At 39.8% G+C, this 19,920-nt stretch overlaps 1 protein-coding gene across 1 annotated transcript in view; it reads left to right on the plus strand.

The window, feature by feature from the left end:
• LOC6575308 (putative uncharacterized protein DDB_G0277255) overlaps positions 1-19,920 on the plus strand; it is a 73,384-nt gene that overhangs the window by 17,074 nt on the left and 36,390 nt on the right. The window contains exon 2 of the mRNA XM_044008200.1: positions 1,894-2,057. Coding sequence (XP_043864135.1) covers positions 1,964-2,057 — 94 coding nt within the window. The 5' untranslated portion in view covers positions 1,894-1,963. The remainder of the gene's footprint in view (positions 1-1,893; positions 2,058-19,920) is intronic.

Genomic DNA, 19,920 nt, shown 5'->3' on the forward strand with positions numbered 1-19,920 from the left:
AAAAAAAGGCGTTGGGTTGGCGCTGCGAATCGCTCAATCTATGGCCTAAGGAAGCAACAAATTGCTGACTTGATGCACAGCAGTTGCTGCTGCTGCTGCTGTTGTGGCCTCAACTACTGCCCAGCCATGTCCATCATAATCAACGTCCATCATCAGCTGCTGCCGCGTGCTCTGTTGACACACCCACCAAGCGGCTACTGCACACGGCAACTGCCAATTCGGTTGTTCTTGTTGCTCGCGCTGGCTACTTTTGGCATTGCCCGCCTCCAGCGCTGCTAGCCAGAGTCATTTTTCATCATCAGAGCCAGGCAGAGCCAGAGCCAGAGAGGAGCTGATCCAGAGCCATCTTCGAACTGTTGGCTACCAGTTTTTGTTTTCTTGTTGTTTTCCTCTCTTTTCTTGGCTGCCAAGGGACTACTAGGCAGTTGGCTCTTGCATAGGCGCCCATGTACGAGTATTCGCATATCTGATATTAGAATCTCAATTAGTTTTCCACTGTCTTTATGCGTATGCTCCTGCATGTGGGGGCATTGTAATTTGCTTTTGGGGCAGGTTTTCAGTTTTAACATCGCAGATGCTACAAATACTGAAAAAAAAAAAAACGTTTCTTGAAAGGCGTCACACTCAATGTAATAATCAAAACACGTTCAACTATTTACGGCATTACAATATTAAAAAACAAAATTAATGCAAGCTCCAACGACAAACGGCATTTGAATAAATTAGTGTAATAGACACATTAAACAACAGCAACAACAGCAACAAATAGTTGTATCTAGGAAATATCAAAAAACTGGTAGCTGCCCGAATAGTAAAAGCCCCATAGTTACAATTATAGCAAGAAATGTATATGTATACATACGTATGTACATATGTATGTGTATATGTGTGTATATATATCTGATTAATAAGAAAACAAATAAAAGGCTTGCTATCGGGCGCAACTGACTTCAGCATACTCGTTCAGCAGCAGCAAATAAAACAAATTTATTTAAAAAATTCAATATTTTTAAAGGTTAAAAATGTATTTTAGAATTTTTAAAAATTCCTTGAATTTTAAACATTAAAAAAATTTAAAATATAAATTTAAAATATTCAAAAATTTCTTGTATTCAAAATACCAAAAAAAAAAAAAAAAAAAAAAAATTTTTAAGCAATAACAAATTTATTTTATTGCTTTTTTTATGTATATAAATAAAATCCTTCCAATTTTTTTTTTTATTATTAATTAGTAATTAATTTTAATAAAAATTAAAATATATATTTCAAAATTAAAAAAAAATTATTTTACATTTATAAAATATTATTAAATTTAAATCAAATGCAATATATATTTTACAGTAAAAAACAAAAAAAATTTTTTTTCATAATCAGAAATTTTCTTGAGTTTGAATCTTCAAAGCAACATTGACACAAACCAATATACCCCTAGATGAACTCATTAGCGAGAATAAAAACCACAAAAACAACTATAACGAGGTGCTGCTGCTGCTGCTTAACAAGAATGCAACTAAAAACAACAGAAATAAATATATAAATGAAAAAAAAAAAAAAAAAAAACTTAAATATTTTTCAGCATATGAAATAATAAAAAATAATACAAAAAAAAAGTGCAACAGGTTTTTGTGTGTGGTTGTGTTTTCGTGCTAACCTTGAAATAAAACTTGTTTAATCATTTCTCAGGCGACTCGAAAATGCAACAACAACTACAACTACAACAACAACAACAGCAGCAGCAACAGCAACAAGAGTCGATATACATATAGCATTAAATGGCGCATTACAAATTTAATAATTTTGTAAGCGAATTGCATTGGAAAATTTTTGTTCTGTCAAACGCAATTATTAACATCTTTCCCTCTCCCATCCACTCTTCTTCCGTCTACTTGTCAGGTACAGTCGCATCGAAAAAAGTAATTTCCGCATTGAACCGTTATACTACAGATAGAGAGAGAGGAGGAAAATGGCCGATTGCTCATTTGCCAGATGCCAGCAGGAGCGGCGGCTCATCAAGCGCGAGCTAATGAAGTGGTCCAAGGATATGCTGCACATTGTGGGTGAGTGGCCCAAAATGATTTACTTAACACCTGACTACCCAGACCCCACCTGTCTTGCTACCTGTGCTGTGCCTGCTCGCACAATCCAATTAAAAGAGCCGCGCAACAAATTTCTTCTTCCCTTTTTTTCTATCTATCTATTATATGTATAAGTCTTTTACTTTTATTACTATTATTTTTTTTTTGTGTTTGTGGACAAACATTTCCAATGGGTGCTGCTGCGTCATCTTCCAGCAGCGCCTTAACCCACACGCACACACTCACCTACACACGCAGCACTTGCATTAGTATAAGTGCAGCATTTTTATTGCCTTGGCTATATACACTCGTTGCATGCCAACTAAATTTGAGTTGGTTGGAGTCGTCTCTCATATTAAGGCCGCAAATGGGATTTGCCGTTAAACGGTAAATGAAGTGTGCTCTAGCTAAAAAAAAAAGAAAGAAGAAATGATAAAAAAAAAAAAAGAAAACACCGGGCAGCAAAAGGAAAAGTTCGACATGGAAATTGACTTTAGTCCACCCTAATCAACATAAGTTGGGCCCTGGCTCAGGCGGGCCATATGTTTCAGCTCTGTGCACATAGCACGAAGGATATGCGAAAGTAAAATAAACAAAATGCAAAGCTCTACGACACACACACACACACGCACACACATATACGTATATATACTCTATATAGATATAGATACCAACAGCTTTCAGGCTAAAGCAAACACCAAGAAAAATTAACATAAATTGCATTTGTTGTTGTTGCAGTTGTTGTTGTTGTTGCTGCTGTTGTTGCTTATTGCATTTCTTGCTGGGCACAGCAGCCACAGTGCCCTTCTGTCTCTAGCTGCCGCCTTTCGCCAGCCTTCGCTTCGTCCTGGGCAACGCTCTCATTTCGGTTTTTGAGCACGTTTAGCACGTTGCCGGCGAATCGCCACAGCGTCCTGCTCCACCCCTTCACCTGCTTCACCTGCCCACAAACGTTAAATGCTCTTTGTTGTTTTTGTTGCTGTCCGGCTTTTTCTCTTTTTTCTCTTTTTTATATAAATTTTCCTCATTTTTTTCTCTTCACATTTTTTTGTCTTGCTGCGCCACCCACCAACCACCCCAGAGCAATGACGACGCCAACTTTGGGGCTCGTCCTTGCCCGCGTCCGTGTCTCGTGCACTCAATTACTTCCTCAATGCGCTCCATAATGCTTATCGTCCTTGTTTCTAGTTGACATTCCCGCACAGCCAGCAGCACTTCCAGACTCCCTTCGCTCAAACCCTTGGCACATTTTTCCAGCGACAATTTTCGTCGAGGACGTACGGCCAGGGGTGGGGGTGGGGGTGGTGCTGGTGCTGGTGCTGGTGTTGGCGCTTGGTTAGTTTAATGTAGTGGGGAGGGCGGGAGGCGGAGGCGGTTGCTCGGTGCGAGGTTTCGGCGTCGTTGTCGCACGAAGCTGCAAAAAAATTGTTGTCTGGCTTTCAGCTGGTGCAGCTTTTGGGGTTGGGTTAGTTTTTAGCTGCATCCTGTTGTCTGTGTGTGTGTGTCTGTGCGCCCAAAACGAAGTGCTATACGAGATAACGAAGCACACTTAAGCGCACGCACACAGCGATAGGATGACGCCGACGACGACGACGACGACGACATATCCCTACGAAATATATTGCACAATATAAAAATGCAGACGACGGTTGCCGAATGCGACGAAACTGCTTTTGCTGTTGCTCCTTCCTCCCGGCTCGCAGCTCCCCACGCTGCCTGCTCCTTGGCTCTGGCCCCGCCTGTTGCTCAGCCATAAGCCGAAAAGGCACCTACACCCGAATGCTGGCGCCGAAAGACGAGCCAACGAGCAGCAAGCAGCGCCAACGCCATCATCAACTCGTCCTCGTCCTCGCCCTCGGCCTCGTCCTCGTTGCTGTTGCTGCTGCTTTTTGTGGCCGATTTTCGACGCCGTCGACGCTTCTGCCGCTGTTGCCGTCGCCGTCGCCGTCGCCGTCACCTATACCTAGACTCCCGCTCGCTTACTCGCTCTCTCTCTCTCTTTCTCTCTTTTAGTCACTGCCGAAATGGGAGTCGAGTTTCCAACGAGCTACCAATTTTTTCTTATTTTTTTTCTTTGCCCTCCCACCCAGGCACGTTCGTGTTTTTGGTAGATCGAAGAAGATGCCAACAGCAGGCGGGAGGGCAGGCAGCAGCGGGCTGACCCACTCGCTGGTTTGGGGCGAGCTGGCTCTCGCCTGTTGCATCTGTGGGTTAAGCCACCCGGTTGACTGTGCACTGCCACGCTGGCAATGGCTCAATCAGTGGTGGCGTCGCATTTGATTGTAATGGGATATACCACTTGTAGATTCAGCTGGCGAAATCCAACGAATTTCAGCGCTCGGCCAAAAGGGAAGTTCTCTCCGATTGGATGCGCGAGTGTGAGGGATAATAAAAATGTAAATTCTAATAGAACTGAAGGGATTCGAGTAACGAAAGAACACACTATAAAAATAAAAAGCAATAATTTACTAGGTATTGAAGTAAAGAGGTAAAGCAAAGAGATAATACCAAATCTTTAGGAAAGAAGAAGAAAGGAAGAAAATAGAATAAATAAAAATAACCAATAAATTAACAATCAAAGCAAACAGCAATCAACCCGAAATTAAAATAATAATAATAATAATAATAATGATGATAATAATTTTTAATTATAATTTTTAATAAATAAACAAAATATTTAACTTTTACATAGAAAACAATTATTTAAAACAATACATCAAACTAATAGGTTTAAAAATATTCCAAAATTAAAAAAGTTATATAAAATATAATAAAAAAATTTGTTTTCCTTTTATGTAAATATACTAAAATGTATATTTACAGCTTATGCAAAATTTGTTTCAGAATAATTAAATCATTTACTTATTTAAAAATCCTTTTTCGTATAACTTGGCAATTAAATTAGATCGAGCACATTATAAAAACTATTACTTCTGCTAAAAAAAAAAAAAGGAAAAAATAAATAAAAAATAAATAAAGTGAGAAAATTAAAAAAAAATCTCAGAAGCAACTTTAGCGTTGGTGGAAAAGAGAGCAAAAATTGTGAAAAAAAATTGCGAGGCAAGGAGCAGAGCAAAAGTGTCTGAGCATTGTTGTGTATGTGTGTGTTGGTGGGCTTGTGTGCGTGTGTGTGTAAGGAAAAACGAATCAGCAGGTGCTGGGCTACATTGTGGGCCACCCTCGCACCATTTGGGCACACTTTATATATATATATGTATATATATATACTTGTAGTTAGTTCTATTCGTATATATTGGGCGAACGCATCTTTCGATTACAGCAACAACTGCAGCCAGGGTGGTGTGGGTGGCTGTGGGTGGTTTTGGTTCGTTGAATGGGCAAAGTGTGTGCGACGCCACCATTTCATACTCGGCTCATGCCGGGCTGTCCTTGTTGTCGCTGTTGTTGTTGTAAGAAGGCATTTTTATGCGCTGCGCCTCTGCAAGCTCGAGGATGCAACAAGCGACGAGAACTTCGTCGTCGTCGTCGTCGCCGTCGTCACCGTCGCCGTCGCCGTCGTCAGCCAACAGCTGTGCGCGTGGGCGGGTGTCCTAGACCACAGGGCAGAGCTCCCATCTATTCGATGGTCCACACCAAATCCTATACAGGATTTTATGCACTACGCAATGGGTGTCTCAGCCCACTTTCCAGCCAGTCGCAGTTTTCCTTTTTCTTTTCTTCTTCTTCGTCCTTTTTTTTCCTCTTGTTTTTCCAGCTGCCTTCTTGCACGCTGCACGCTCCTTCTCCTTGCTGCTGTTGTTGTTGCTCGCTGAATTTTTTCTGACGGTTTTTAGGTTACATTTTTACGAGTTTTACGCTTCCACTATACGAGTATTTCGCGCCGATGTCGTTTTTGTTGTTTTCGGTTGCGTTAATACTCTGCATGCAATTGGCAAGCGGGGTATATTGAGATTGACTTCATTTTTGTAAGGTATACTCCTATTAGATCTCTCTATGTCATATCTATTCAGGCTTACACTAATTAATCGTATTACATAGATTGTACTAAATGAAAAATGTGTGTATGATTATTTTTTCTAACTTACTCTAAAAATCTCTGATTGATTGAGTGACTGACTAATCAACAGCTTAGCTGATAGATTAACTGTTCACCATTTACATTAGACTGATTACCAGATTGAAAGATTGATTATGTATTGATTGATTATTTATTGATTATTTATTGAGTTAATCTGCAGTTAGACTGAGTGGCAGACTCTCTGATAGACTGATAGATTAGTTGACTAATAAGCTGTCTGATTGATTGACAAACATAATTACTGATTGATTGATGGACCGATTGAAGATCGACTGAACGGCTGATTGATTCTATAAATCCTACAGATACTAAGATTTATGGACAGATTAAGCAACTTACTGATTGACAGAGAGCGGCTGATTGATCAAGCAACCGATTGAATAATTGATTGAGTGACCGCTTGATTGACAGATGTAGTTACTAATTGTTAAGCTAATTGATAGACTGATTAACTGATTGACAATCTAACCAAATTACCTCGAATTAGTGTTGCATTTCCTAACTCACTTCTTCGGGAAGCAGAGCATTTGTTGCACTGGCAGAGCCCATTCGACATGTTATCGCTTGTTATTGTTGTTGTTTGTGGCGAGGACGATGACGATGACGATGCTGAAAGTAACGAAGGAGCCCAAGCCGCAGCCAGAGCCGGAGCCGGAGCCACTGCCCCTGCCCCTGCCACTGCTGCTGCTGCTGCCGCAATCGTTCTTCGGACGAGGCGACGGCGCTGCAATAGCAAAGACGCAACCAAATTCATGCGCTCCTTAGTTAAAGTTTACACTTGTGTATGTGTGTGTGTGTGTGTGTGTGTGTGCGCGCGAGTGTGTGTGGAAGCGCCACAAGTGGGTGGAGAGCATGAGAATGAGGTCAGGCTGGCGGGTTAGTTTCGTGCATGCACAGAAATTGGAAAATAGATTTTTTGGTTCGCTGCCTTTGTCCTTCCTTCATTTTTTTCCCTATATATCGTTCGGCGTCCACTTTCTGCTTTTTTTTAGGTCCTTTTGGCTGCAAGCGCAGGAGCGAGCAGGATGCAGCGCGCTATGGTCAGAGCCGGCCGGCCAGACCAAGCCAGGAAGTCAGCATGGCGTGGGTTAGCTATCTGTATGTGTGTGTGTGTTTTGGGTGGTTTGGGTGGTTTGCTGTGGTTTGGTGGTGCAACTGGCGTCGTGGCCCAAGGTAAGAGCCAGGAACAATGCCAAGCCTCAGGAAGCCAGCCGAGCCTGGGCGGCATGGCCTGGGTGCGAGACGCTGCCCAGCTTTTCTTTGGCATATTTGTTGCATTCTTTTTCTTCGCTGCGCACATTTTTTTCGTTCGCTCTCTCTCTCTTTACTATTTTCGTGAAGAAGCAAAAAAAATGAAGCGGAAGCACGAAAAAGCACAAAGTTAACGCGCGCTGCCTGTGGTGGATTGGTGGCGCAGCGGGAAGTGGGTTGGGGTTGGGATTGGGATTGGGGCTGGGATGGGGCAGGACTCCTGCTTCGCTTATAGACGACAAGGATTCAGCAATATGGCGCTAAGAACATTGGGCAAAATGTAGTGCAAAAAAAAAATATATATTTATATATATAGTGCACATTATGTGCGTGTGCAAGGGTGAGGGCTTGTGTGTGTGGGTGTGAGTGTGTGTGTGGGTGGGTGAGTGTGATATAAGCAAACAGCAAAACACACAAAAACAAAATGGAGCAAAGAAAAAAGCCACTAAAAAAAATTGCAGCACGCTGTACGTTTGGTTAGGTGGTTGGGCGTTAGAGCTTGACTTCGTCGTAAACGCCGCTGCTGCCGTCGCTGCTTCTACTGCTGTTGCTGCTGCTGTCGCCGTCGCCGTCGCCGTCGCTGCCAGCGTCGCTGCATTTTATTTTGTGCTGAAAAAGTTTCGTGTGCTCGAAAAAAGTTTCGTCGCTTCGTTGACGTCGTTGTTGGCGTCGTGCGCTTTTGGTAGTTTTTGCTGCAAGGGAAACGAATGTTGAGGCAAGCTGGGGCTGGGGCTGGGGTGGCACAAACTAACCCCACTCTCTCTCTCTCGCTCTCACCCTATGCATGTGTGTCTGTGTATATGTATTTATATATTTATATACGTGTGTGTTTGTGTGGGTGTGGGTGTGTGTGTGTGTGTGTGTGTGTGTGTGTGTGTGTGCAAGGCATTTGACTGGGTTTGAGTTTTGCAGCTACATTTGGCTGCATTCGGTTGGCTGGTTGGCTCTGCTGTGCACGGCACTGGCTGGGGATGGGGGTGGGTGGGTTTTTGTTGGACTAGTGGCACGCCTTGTAGTTTGGTGGGTGTCTCCTGACATTTTTGTCGAATTTGCAGCAGTCGTAGTTGTAGTTGTAGTTGTAGTTGGCAGCGACGCCAGCGCCAACAGCGACTGCACAAACGATTTTTCGTGCTGCGGCATTTGTTGAGCATTGTGCAACAAGTGAGTTTGGCAGCAGCCACCAACAGGACGACAACTAGTTTTCGGCAGTGCCAACAGCCCCAAAAGTAAACCCAACTGTAAAAAAGTACTAAAAGCAGCAACCAAAAAGACTTAACCTGCTCGCACTGTAAAGCAGTTAATTGTGTAAATTTGAATGGGCAACCAAAGTGGCAGCAATTGTGGCCTGCCCTGAATCAAATCGGTTGCAAGCAGGAGGCTGCCACTCTAGCCAGTTGCCAGTTGCCAGTTGGCAGTTGGCAGTTGATGCATTGTGGCATTCTATTTCGAGTGTTGATTGAAGCAACAATTGGCGCCAACTGTTGCACACACAACTGTTGTTTGACGCTTGACTTTCGCCGTGTCGCGCGTTTCGTTTCACAAAAGTGTTGTGTGCTTTTCAGCGCTCCACTTCCGCCGAGAGAGTGTGTATGTGTGTGTGTGCGAGTGTGTGTGTGAGCAGCTGAAAATTTAATTAAAGACATTGTCGCTGGCTGCATTGCGATAATTTATACGTGTGTATGTGTGTGTGTGTGTGTTGGCATTTAATTAAAGCGATCACACACTCATTTACATATACAAAACAACGTCAACAACATCAAGATAGAGACTTGCAGATAATTTTCTCTGCCTCTGCCTCTGCCTCTGGCATATGTTGCACTTCACTTTTGTGAGAGCGTTGTAAATGCCTAATTGAATTGCATTGATTTGTTTACCAACTCATTTTTGGCTGCATTTCAATACAAGATGTGCGGGTGAGTTACTAATTTAACTAAGAATTTTTATATTCACTTTCGACTTGTAATTAAATTGAAGATTCTTTTTGGTGAAATTAAAAACAACTAAATAAGAATAAGAAGAAACTGAAAGTATATTTGTTTCTAAATTTTAAAACGAATATCTATCAACAAAATGTAATTTTACAAATTTTCATTGAACATGAGCATAAGTGATATGATTGGATTATGAAGGGAATTTCAATCAAACAAATTTGACAATAATTTTAAGAATTAAATACTCTTAGGAAAAAAAATGTGTTTTATAACATTATATCAATAAACAACAAATAAAAAATATAAAACTACATAATAATGTAAAATAATATATTAATATCAAATTTATATATATATAAAAAATATATATATATTTTCAACATAATAAAATATTTACTGCTAAAATATTTTACTTATTTTTTAAAATTTTTAAAATTTATATTGCACTTTATTTTTTAAGACTATTTTTTAAGACTCAACGAGAAATATTAAATTGTATTTATTTATTAAATACATTTTAAAATAATTTATTTATTTTTTAAATTGTATTATTTTTCTTGATTGTTTTAAAACTTTTTTAGCGTCATGTGCACATAAAACATTGCAGCTTAAAAATTCAAAAGACCTTTAAAGTAAAAAATAAATATATATATTAACGACTAACTCAGCTTACACAACTATTCAACTTCTAAATAACTATATTAAGTAGAAACGTTTTTCATAATTAAAATGAATTACGGTTCGCTGCGAAAAAGTTTATGTAAGTGCTCGACTAAATGCAATGAGGCAATGAGTCAATTAAAGGTATCCCAGTTTGACAATTACTGTGTCCATATATGTATATAAACACATATCTTTTTATTGATCACATATTTATCTATAAAACAATATTTAGATAGACCAATAAATAGATTGAACATTTAAATTCATCAATCACATTTTACTCACTCAAAGATTTTTTTGAAGTGTGTGAACTTAAAAAAAAAAAATATTTTTTTCTTGCATTTATTGTAGAAAATGTCTTGAAATATTGTAGATCTTAATGCGTTAATATTTCTTCAGCTCTTAAATATGGGATATAGATACTACAACTGCAGCAGCTGTAGAAAACAAACAAGTGTTTTTTATACATATGTCAAATCATATTAAAAACACATTTTTATTCTGTCTTCAATATCAAATGACAGCTGAAAATATTAAAAAACTAATTTTCGGAAGGGTGAAATAAATTAGAGTGAGGAAATAGCTGATGAGCTTTAGCTGCTGACATTTGGAATTAATTTTAGGTTACTAAATAAAATAAAAAGTTATGCAATAATTCTTTGTAACAATTAAATGAATAAAATTAAATTTAAATTGATGTATAAGTAACACATATCCATAAAAAATCCACAGCTTAATTCGATTACAATTGCAGCTGCAACACTTTGCACGCCATTCATTCAAAGCCCAAAGAAAACTTGTTAAAGTTGTTAAGCTAAAAGCCGTATAAGATAGCTAAATGAATTGTCCGACACTAAAGCGTAGAAGCTATCAGTAAAAATTTACACAACAATTACCTGTTGGAGAGGTAAACAGAGAGAGAAAAAAAAAGAACGAAATACACACACAAAAACTTTGCAAACTATTAAAGCCAAAAAGTCGAACAGCTCTGTTGACAGATTCCAAAACACTTGCACAAACTGCACGTAAACGCTCATAAAATATTATATTGTGTACAAGGGGCCAAAAACTTGACAGCAGCAACAACAACAACAGCAACAACAACATGAACGACAAGACGACACGTTTTCGCAGCTGCAAAAGCTGAAAGGCAAATGTGTAACAAGAATTTTATGCTTATATGAAAATACTTTGAAGAAAAACTTTAGCAAATAGACAACAGAGCAGCAACACATGTAGAACACACAATTCAGGCAAGCAAGGCAGGCAGGCAGGCAGGCAGGCAAACAGCAGCAGGAGCAGGAGTAGCAGCAGCAGCACGAGGTAAACAACAAAAGCCAACAATGCGCCAAAGGAGCCAAAGGAGCAGCCGTATCAGACGCTTGCCCCTTGCCGCAGACCAGCCTGATGACGCTGCAGACGTTTTGTATTTGACTTTTGTAACATCGTTACACAACAACAACAACAACAACTACAACAGCAGCAACAACAACTACAGCAGCAGCTGCACAACTATCGCACTTGTTGCACAAGTCGCCCACACACGACACGCAGCGCCAACAAGTGGCAAATGGGGGCTGTATGTGGGGCTGTGGGGGGCGGCAGGACGCACAAAAGTATGCAAAGACTTGCGAATTCACACATTCTAACACCGCGACGCTGACGTCAGCGCCAGCAGCGACGCCAGCGTTGGCGCCGCTGCCACAGGCAACAGCCAACAGGATGCGGATGCGGATGCTGTTGCTGTTGCTGCAGCTGCAGACGTCGCGGCACTTTCGGCGATTTTCGACGAAGTCACGATGCGCACACCTACACAAACAAACAAACAGTCATGTGTGTATGGGTGTGAGTGTGTGTGCTGCCCCCTTCCTAACCAGCAGCAGCAACAGTTGTCAACTTGTTGTTGTTTGCGGCTGCCAAAGACATTTAGTTCCGAGCGGAAATGCAACGCATGCATATTCCAACTGCAGTCGGAAACAATGCAGTTAAAGCAGCTCAAGGATATTTAAGGCGCACTGCCACGCCCCAGCTGAAGTGGCGTTGAGAACACTTCAAGTTGAGTTTGCTTTTAGCCAGTTTTTTTTTTTTTTTTTTTTTTTTTTTTTTGCCTTGGCTACCCAAAATGGCAAAAGTTGAAAAAGAAAACGGGAAATGAAACAGATTTTTCGGGTTTTTTTCTGAACATTTTTACAGCAAGTTTCAAGGGTCGTTTAGGCTAACTAAAGAGAGTATATTGGCTTTAGTGCTCGATAAATGGTGTAAGGCTTACAGTTAACTAAAGATATAGTGGCAGGAAAGAAAATAGGGAAGGGGTGTCAACGAGACAGAAGGAGCGGGCGAGAAAAAGGAAGAGAGAGGAATATCTCTCACTCTCATTCTTACAAAAGACAGAGAGATAGTAAGAAAGGGAGAGAGAGTGATGACAGAGTGAGTAAGAAAGAGACTGAGAAAAAATAGATACGATAAAAGAAAAGACACAGATGGATATTGAGATAAAGACATAGATTCAGCTCAAATTTTTCATATTTTTAAGAAGTAGAGAGAATGCTCCTTCACAATTTATCACAGAGAGAGATAGAGAGTGACAGATATAATGAGAGAAACAGAGGTAAAATAAGAAAGAAACATACTGCCTCTCTAGTGACTATTGACACATATAAATTATGAGAAATTTACCCCGAAGTTGCCTCAAGAAATCAGTTTAAATAGTTTTCATTGAGCTCTGAGCGTGTATTATGCAGTCGATAGCAGGCGATTTGGTTATTGTTTCTGTGCGCTCGATTGGGGTTTCGTTTCTTTCTTCTTCGTTTTTGTGATTCAGTTATGAAGCCTTGTCGGTTGCCCCAAGCTTATTCTGCTTATGCTTTTATGTTAGCTGGCTAACGCCTTCTCTGTATATGTGTGTGTGTGCTTGGCCAGAACAAACTGTACTTCCTTTCCGGAGCAGCAACCCTGGCAGCATCTTTGTCGAGACGATGACAGGGAGCAGCAACGAGCAGCAACAGCAACAAAGCCATGGACATGAGAATCAATAAATATTCAGTGCAGAGCACAAAGAAATACATTGAAAATGCATTAGACAGTCGCATTAGATACTCGATTCGATTCGATCCAATGCGAATAGCGGGTGTCTCAGATATAATTCCATTTGGGCTTTAGTTTTGTTTTTCTTTTTCTTTTCTCGTTTGCCACTTTTATTTTTGTTGTAATTAGAAGCGTGAAAAGTGGCTGAGCTAATGCATTAATCGTGTGCTATAAATTTCAAAATGACCAACTCTCCTGACAGGCAATCACAGTGCACACAATTTCTAACCCATTCTCAAGGTTGACAATGCAAAGTAAAAATACATACAAATAAATAGAGAAAAAAAATACTACAATAAATAAAATCCAGTTAGCTGCCCGCTTGCGGCGCAATCAAAACGCAATCAAAACGCTCGACTCGACTTCCAGTCAATTGCCATTTGCCGGCCACTAATCAAACGTAACGAAAATTGCTTACGAGCATAAACATGCCTCGAATCACAGACAGGTTCGCCTTGAGATCTGGCCAAAATGGCGTTTTTTTTTTTTTTTTTTTTTTTGCTGCTGCTGCCTCCAACGGTAAACGCGGTGCCAACTAACTTGTTGCTGCGAGATTTAACACGGAAGCAAAAAAAGCCGAACTGGCCAAGCGTCTGTCCGCGTGTGCGTCAGAAAGTGAATGACTCGCCATGCTCTATGCGGCGTATACGTGATTTGCCGAATGCTACGCACACAGCAGAAGCCGCTGCACAGTGGTTGCGCTTGTATGGGGAGAGCGGCCAAAAATACTTCTAGTGGAGATAAAAATCTACAACTTTTTTCGAAATTCAGTAAAAATATAATAATTACAATAAGCAAAAAAAACCGCTGATATTCAACCCCCTCCCAAAGTTACACCCCCTACTCTAACTCAAGGCCATGGGCAAAAATAGCTCTAGTTAAAGTATGGATTGGAAAATAATGTTGTTTTATTTTAATAAATCAAAATTGTAAATTTTGAACAAAGTGGGCGTGGTTAACCAGCCTTTATAATATTATTTAAACAAAAATGGGTAAATAACATATTTTCAAATATAAATCAAATACGACTAAATATATAGCATTAATCTTCTAATAAATCAATTACATATTTTGTTAATTTTGATTTTTATCTACTCGATAACGCCCTCTGCTGTGGTATTGAGGGACTTAAAAGCAAATTTGAAATAGAGTTTTGTTGCACTTGCACTTCAGACTACAATTTAGTAGCTAAGTTTTGCTCTAATACTGTAGAAAATTCAGTTTTTCTCCATTTGCCACGCCCCTACTGGGCGTAGACACTTCATTTTTGGCCAGCTCATAGAACAAGCTAAAGGTAACCTAGCTGCAAAATTTGGAAGCTTACGCTCAAAAAATGACAAAATTACAGGGTATTTTTTCATATGCCACGCCCCTAAAAAGGCGCATCCATTTTTTTAGCTCATCGATAGAAGAAGTCACTAGTAACTTAATTATCCAAATTTGAAGCCTCTAGTTAATATTCTTCAAGAGATATATTTTTTTTTGGGTAAAACTTACCCTTGCTAACCAAAAGTCCCCTTAGTATATTTACTACTATACATCCATGGGCAAATTTGGGCAGCTAATTTTAACATATTTCTTAGAAATATTATAGGCAAACACGATGACATAAATTTCATTTGTGGAATTTTGTGGGATCACAACTAAAACTTTAACTAAACATGAAAAATACGTTTAAAAAACACACAAAAGTGATTAGGTTGTTCAAAACAAATTCTCAAATAGAATTCATTTGTTAATATAATTTTTAAGCTATAAATGAATAATAAATACCTTCAACTCTAAATACCATTTTAAATAATTAAATTTGGACCACTCAATCAAACGTTTTACCACTTTAAAGTTTGCTTTTGGTGTAATAAAAAATTCTCTTCGCTGCGAAAAATTGCAACATTTAGATCGAGCTCTGATAGAAATGTCTAAGAGCTGTTGAGCGAGCGAGATTATAGTTTATTGACGCGTACAACAGAATATCTACTATATATAGATATGCACATATGTCGAGGCATTTTTAGCCGATTTAATTGTCAAAGCTGAACTATTATAAACAATTTGCATATGTTGTTTAGAGGAAAATGAAGCAAAGTTTACTATGAACTAAGATTGCATATTAATTATTAAATTAGCAAAAATTAAAAATAATAATAATGTTTGCATTAACTTGAGCTATGCGGCGTATGTGTAATATGAAGCAGCTGCAACTGATATTTGATGGGTTAAAGTTGAATAAGAATATTATTCGAGTCAATCTGACCGCGTCTGTCCGGCCGTCCAACTGTTCGTCCGTATGAACACGGAGATCTTGTAAACCGCTAAAGCTTTAGACCTGAAATTTTACATATAGACTCATTTATAGCATATGCAGTACGAGCCTATCATATTTTTCGATAACTTACCCCATTTCTTTAGTGACGATAATAATCGATACTTTGGCATCGCTTTTAATCATAATTTTATTCAATAGGTAAATTCCCATAGCATAGCCCACATTGCAATCCAAGCGCAGTCGCTGCGTCAACTGCGCAGTTAGCAAACCAACTGCGTATGTGCGTGTGTGTGAATTTTTGGAATAGCAGTTCTTCATAAGGTATTGGGAATCTCGTACTGGTTATTGTTTAGCATTCATTTGCAGCTTATTAAAAATTCTTAGAACTTCTTTAACTCAAAAGAAGCATAAATCTTATATAAATGTAATACATAAAAATATGATTAGAAATATAAAAAAAATATATATATATAAGAAGACATATGACTAATTTTCAAAGAAATAATAGAGATTATAATGGATGTCCATATGGTGATGTCTGCATAGTAGATTAAATATATATATTTAGATAATATCATCAATTTATAGCTATATACAGAAAAGGGAAATAGTAAAAAAATAAATAATAATAATTATAAAGACATAATTATAATACGAGTTCATTCCATATTCAACATTACTCATAATTTAGTTCATACAGTAAATACATATTTATAGAAATTAATTTAATTTAATTAAAAGAAAAATTCCAGCTACTAAATTTCAATATAGTATTGCACTTCCCAGTGAAAACAGAAGACTTTTAATAATATTATATAAATAATAACAATCATAATCATAATATATGGACAACTGCAGCTTGCAGAAGGAATGCGTCACATTTGATTGCATAAGCGGTTGAGGTTGCAACTAAAAACGGATTTAGCAATATCAAATTCTGAGCGAATGCAATAATGTGTAATAATGAACAAATCGAAACGAATCGAATCGAGACGGAATCAAAATGAAATTGATTAAAAGAAACAGAAAAAAATATATGAAACTTATCAGCAGATTGTGAAGGAAGCGCAAATTGATTTCGTCAATCGTAAATCGATTCAATAAAAAAAAGATGTTGCAAATCAAATGTCTCAATAGACTTTCCATGTGGCAATACCAAATGCGTTGTCTTCTTCTTGTTGTTGTTGTTGCTGAAGCTGATAAGGCTATCAATCGATGTGCGCCGTTATCGTTCACGCAATTTTATTATATTTAGTTACATATATTTATTTGTTACTCTTTCCTTTTTTTTAACTGAATCTGAGCTCAATTGATCGAAGGGTGACTGCGCGGCAGCGCGTCAACAGCAACGGCGACGTCAGCTGCGCAGCGCTGCTCAATCACTGCAGTCGCAACTGTTGCGCTGGCTCGCTATGCATATGTGTGTGTGTGTGTGTGTTTGCATTTATGAGATAATACCTTGAACGTGCGGCAGTCAGGTCGTTGTCGTCGCTGTTAACTTAACAGCTACTGTTACTATGTGTGGCAAGTGAAATGAAAAGCTTTTGAAAAACTTCAAATTTGCACTTTTTATCTGTTGCTATCAAACTGCATTACTCAGTGCGAATCGCTGGAAAAGCGATTAGAAACACTTAAATCGCAATTTTAGCACGTTTCGCACTTTGATAAAGTCAACTGCGCAATTTCGGGCCTCATCCACCATTCGTAGCTCAGAATTTGGTTCACTTTAGTTTTTCATTCATTTGACACAAGGCAAGCCAAAGTTCAATACAAACAAACAAGGCGACCCACAACAGGCGAGTCGACAGAAGAAGAAGAAAACAGAGATAAACAACAACTACAAAAACAGAAAACAAAAACAGTTAAACGTAGCTCAAGCTCATTTACATACATGTTGCTTTGCCCAGTTCGCGTCGAGTGAGTTTTCTGAGCAGAGTTCTTGAGCGCAGCGCAGGCATTGAGTGAGTGCGTAGCGCATGGGGAAACGAGCAACTCACCACGCGACGTCGCGTCGTTAATGAGCAGGAAATGCAATTCTTGTGCTTGCGGGAGAGCGGGCAAAGCGACACTGGTGAATAACTCAAGCAGAGCGTGCTCTTCTTATTAATGCGAGCGAGTGAGTGAGTGAGCGTGGTTTGTTGTTGCTGTTGGTTAATTTTTGAGCGCAATTTTTTTGCGAGGAGCCTGCATAACGCTCAAATTGGAAGACGTACAAACATGCACATGTACATGCACATGTATATGTATGCGATTGTGTGAATGTATTATTAAATGTATTTTATTCCACACTTATCAGAGAGTCCGATAAATACATACATATGTATGTATTAATGTGAATCACAAGCCTAATTATTTATTGGTAATTCCCCCATTAAACATTAATCAACTGTTGCTTAATATTCACAAATCATACTAAATATTCCTATATGATTTACTCTGTTCTAGATATTTTTAATATTCATATTTTCTTTGAACAAAAAACCCGCATTGTTTCAAAGGCAAAGCCCCAAGCTTCCCTCTTTACCCAAAAAAAACACAAAAAAATGAGAGAAAGAAGAGAAGAAAAAAAGTCTAGCTAATTGCCATGACAGCGACGCGGCAGCGCAGCAGCTGCGTTGCATTTTTTACAAGTGTAAATGTATATATAACTAGGAATATGTCTGCGTGTGAGTGACTGAGTCTGTGTGTGTGTGTAGCTGCTTAATAAGCGGCTGTGTGCGTGTGCAAAAATAAAAAGCGACACAAAAAATGTGGTGAATACTAAATTTGAGATATTGTTTGCGAGTCTCTCTATCTGTGCGCTTGCATTGTTCTAGCTGTGAGTGAATGGCCAACAAATCTGAGTGATTCTTTTCTGCTTTTCCTGTTGTCCGAGTGTCCGCGTGTATGCTTGTGTGTGCGTGTGTGTGCGTATGTGTGCTTGTGTTAATTACAAGCTACATTTCTTATGGCAATTGTCAACAATGTAAGGCCGCCACAGCTGAGCGTCGAGTCGCCTCTGGCTGGGGCTGGCCAACTACTCAACTGACTCCGGCACCGGCTATTTTGGCAGCGCAGCGCGCAGTCGGCTCGCTTTTTATCAACGCGCGCTGGCGTCGCAGTCGCCGCAGTCCAAATGCAGTTTCGCTGAGAATTGCATTGCACTGCACTTGGCACACGCTCTCTCATTCTTTCGCTCTCTCTCTCCAGTTGGTTCTCGCTCATACGCTCACTCGCTCACGGCTAGGCTCAGCGCGGCTCAGCACAGCTCAGCACAGCTCAGCTCAGTGGCCTGATGTTGTTCATGTGTCCCCGTGGCCGTTGAGTGTGTATGCGTGCCGCTTTACCCCGTTGCTGTTGCTACTCCTAAAGTTCTCGCGTTTGCGCTCTGCTCAATAACTCAACTCACGTTGCGCTCTCGCACTCTGGCACTCTCGCCCTTTCGCTCTCCTGCTGCCGCTGCCGCTGCCACTGCCGCTGCTACGGCTGTTGCTATTGCGCTCTCTCAGCATTCTAGTTGTGGGTTTTTTATACGGACTCTTTTTTTGTGTGCTGCTTGCTCGCTGCTGTTGTTGTTGTTTTTGCAAGCATGAATGCGCTTGTATGCAATTTTGACGTCGCTGTCGTCGTCGTCAGCGCTGTCTTCGTGTTGTTGTGATATAATTTTGCAGTCGGCTTCGGCAGTCGCATAAACACAACGCATCCGATATGCAACGGAACGCATTTTCGGACGCGGCCCGAGTCGTTCCGAGGTGTAGCGTCCGACGATCGCGTATATCAATCGTAAAGCATTAAGCGCATTCCACATCTCCATCACAATCAGTAGCAAACAATTCCAAAAAATCAAGTGTCCAGAAAAAAAAATAATAATAAAATAAAATTCTTACAAAATTTAGAAATTTTAAATTACAAAATAAATACAAATAACTTACAATTTGTAGTAAAGTAATGAAACTTAAAAAGAAAAAAAAAATCAAACAATATGTGAAGTGACAATATTTCCTTGCTGCGCATAATAATTCAATTTAAGCAAAGCGACAGCAGCAGCCGCAGCCGCAGCAGCTGTGACACATTGCGTATACGCAGCGTCTGCCCTTTGGGCAATGTACGCACTTGGCTTTCCACTGAGTCGTCGCCCGCGCGGCGCTTTTTTCGGTTGTTCTTGACTGACAACTGACAAAAACAACAACAACAGCAACAACAATAATAATAATAATAACAACAATAGCGTAGCTGCTGTGCGTGTATATTACTTGTGTACATCTGTATAAGTGTGTGTGTGTGTGTGTTTGTGTTCGCTGTGTGCGTTTTAACTGCGGTCGCTGGCTGCTGCAGTCGCCGCCGCCGCCGCAGTCACCGTCACAGTCACCGTCACCGTCGCAGTCGCCGTCGCTGTCGCCGCTGTCGCATGCAAAACGCGGAAAACGTTTTTTTCGCGCACTCGCAAAATTTTTATAGAATGCATTTTTATTTCGGTCTTTTGGTTGAATAGTTGCACTGCACCGTGCTATGTGCGTGTGCGTGTGTGTGTGTGTGAGTGAGCGCGTGTATGTGTTCATAATATTATTACATAGAAATATTGTTAATAAAATTGTATAATTAATACAGCCGAAGCGCTGCACATGCCAAATC

Source organism: Drosophila mojavensis, unplaced genomic scaffold (assembly GCF_018153725.1).
Source record: "Drosophila mojavensis isolate 15081-1352.22 unplaced genomic scaffold, ASM1815372v1 contig_231, whole genome shotgun sequence".
Lineage (NCBI taxonomy): Eukaryota > Metazoa > Arthropoda > Insecta > Diptera > Drosophilidae > Drosophila > Drosophila mojavensis.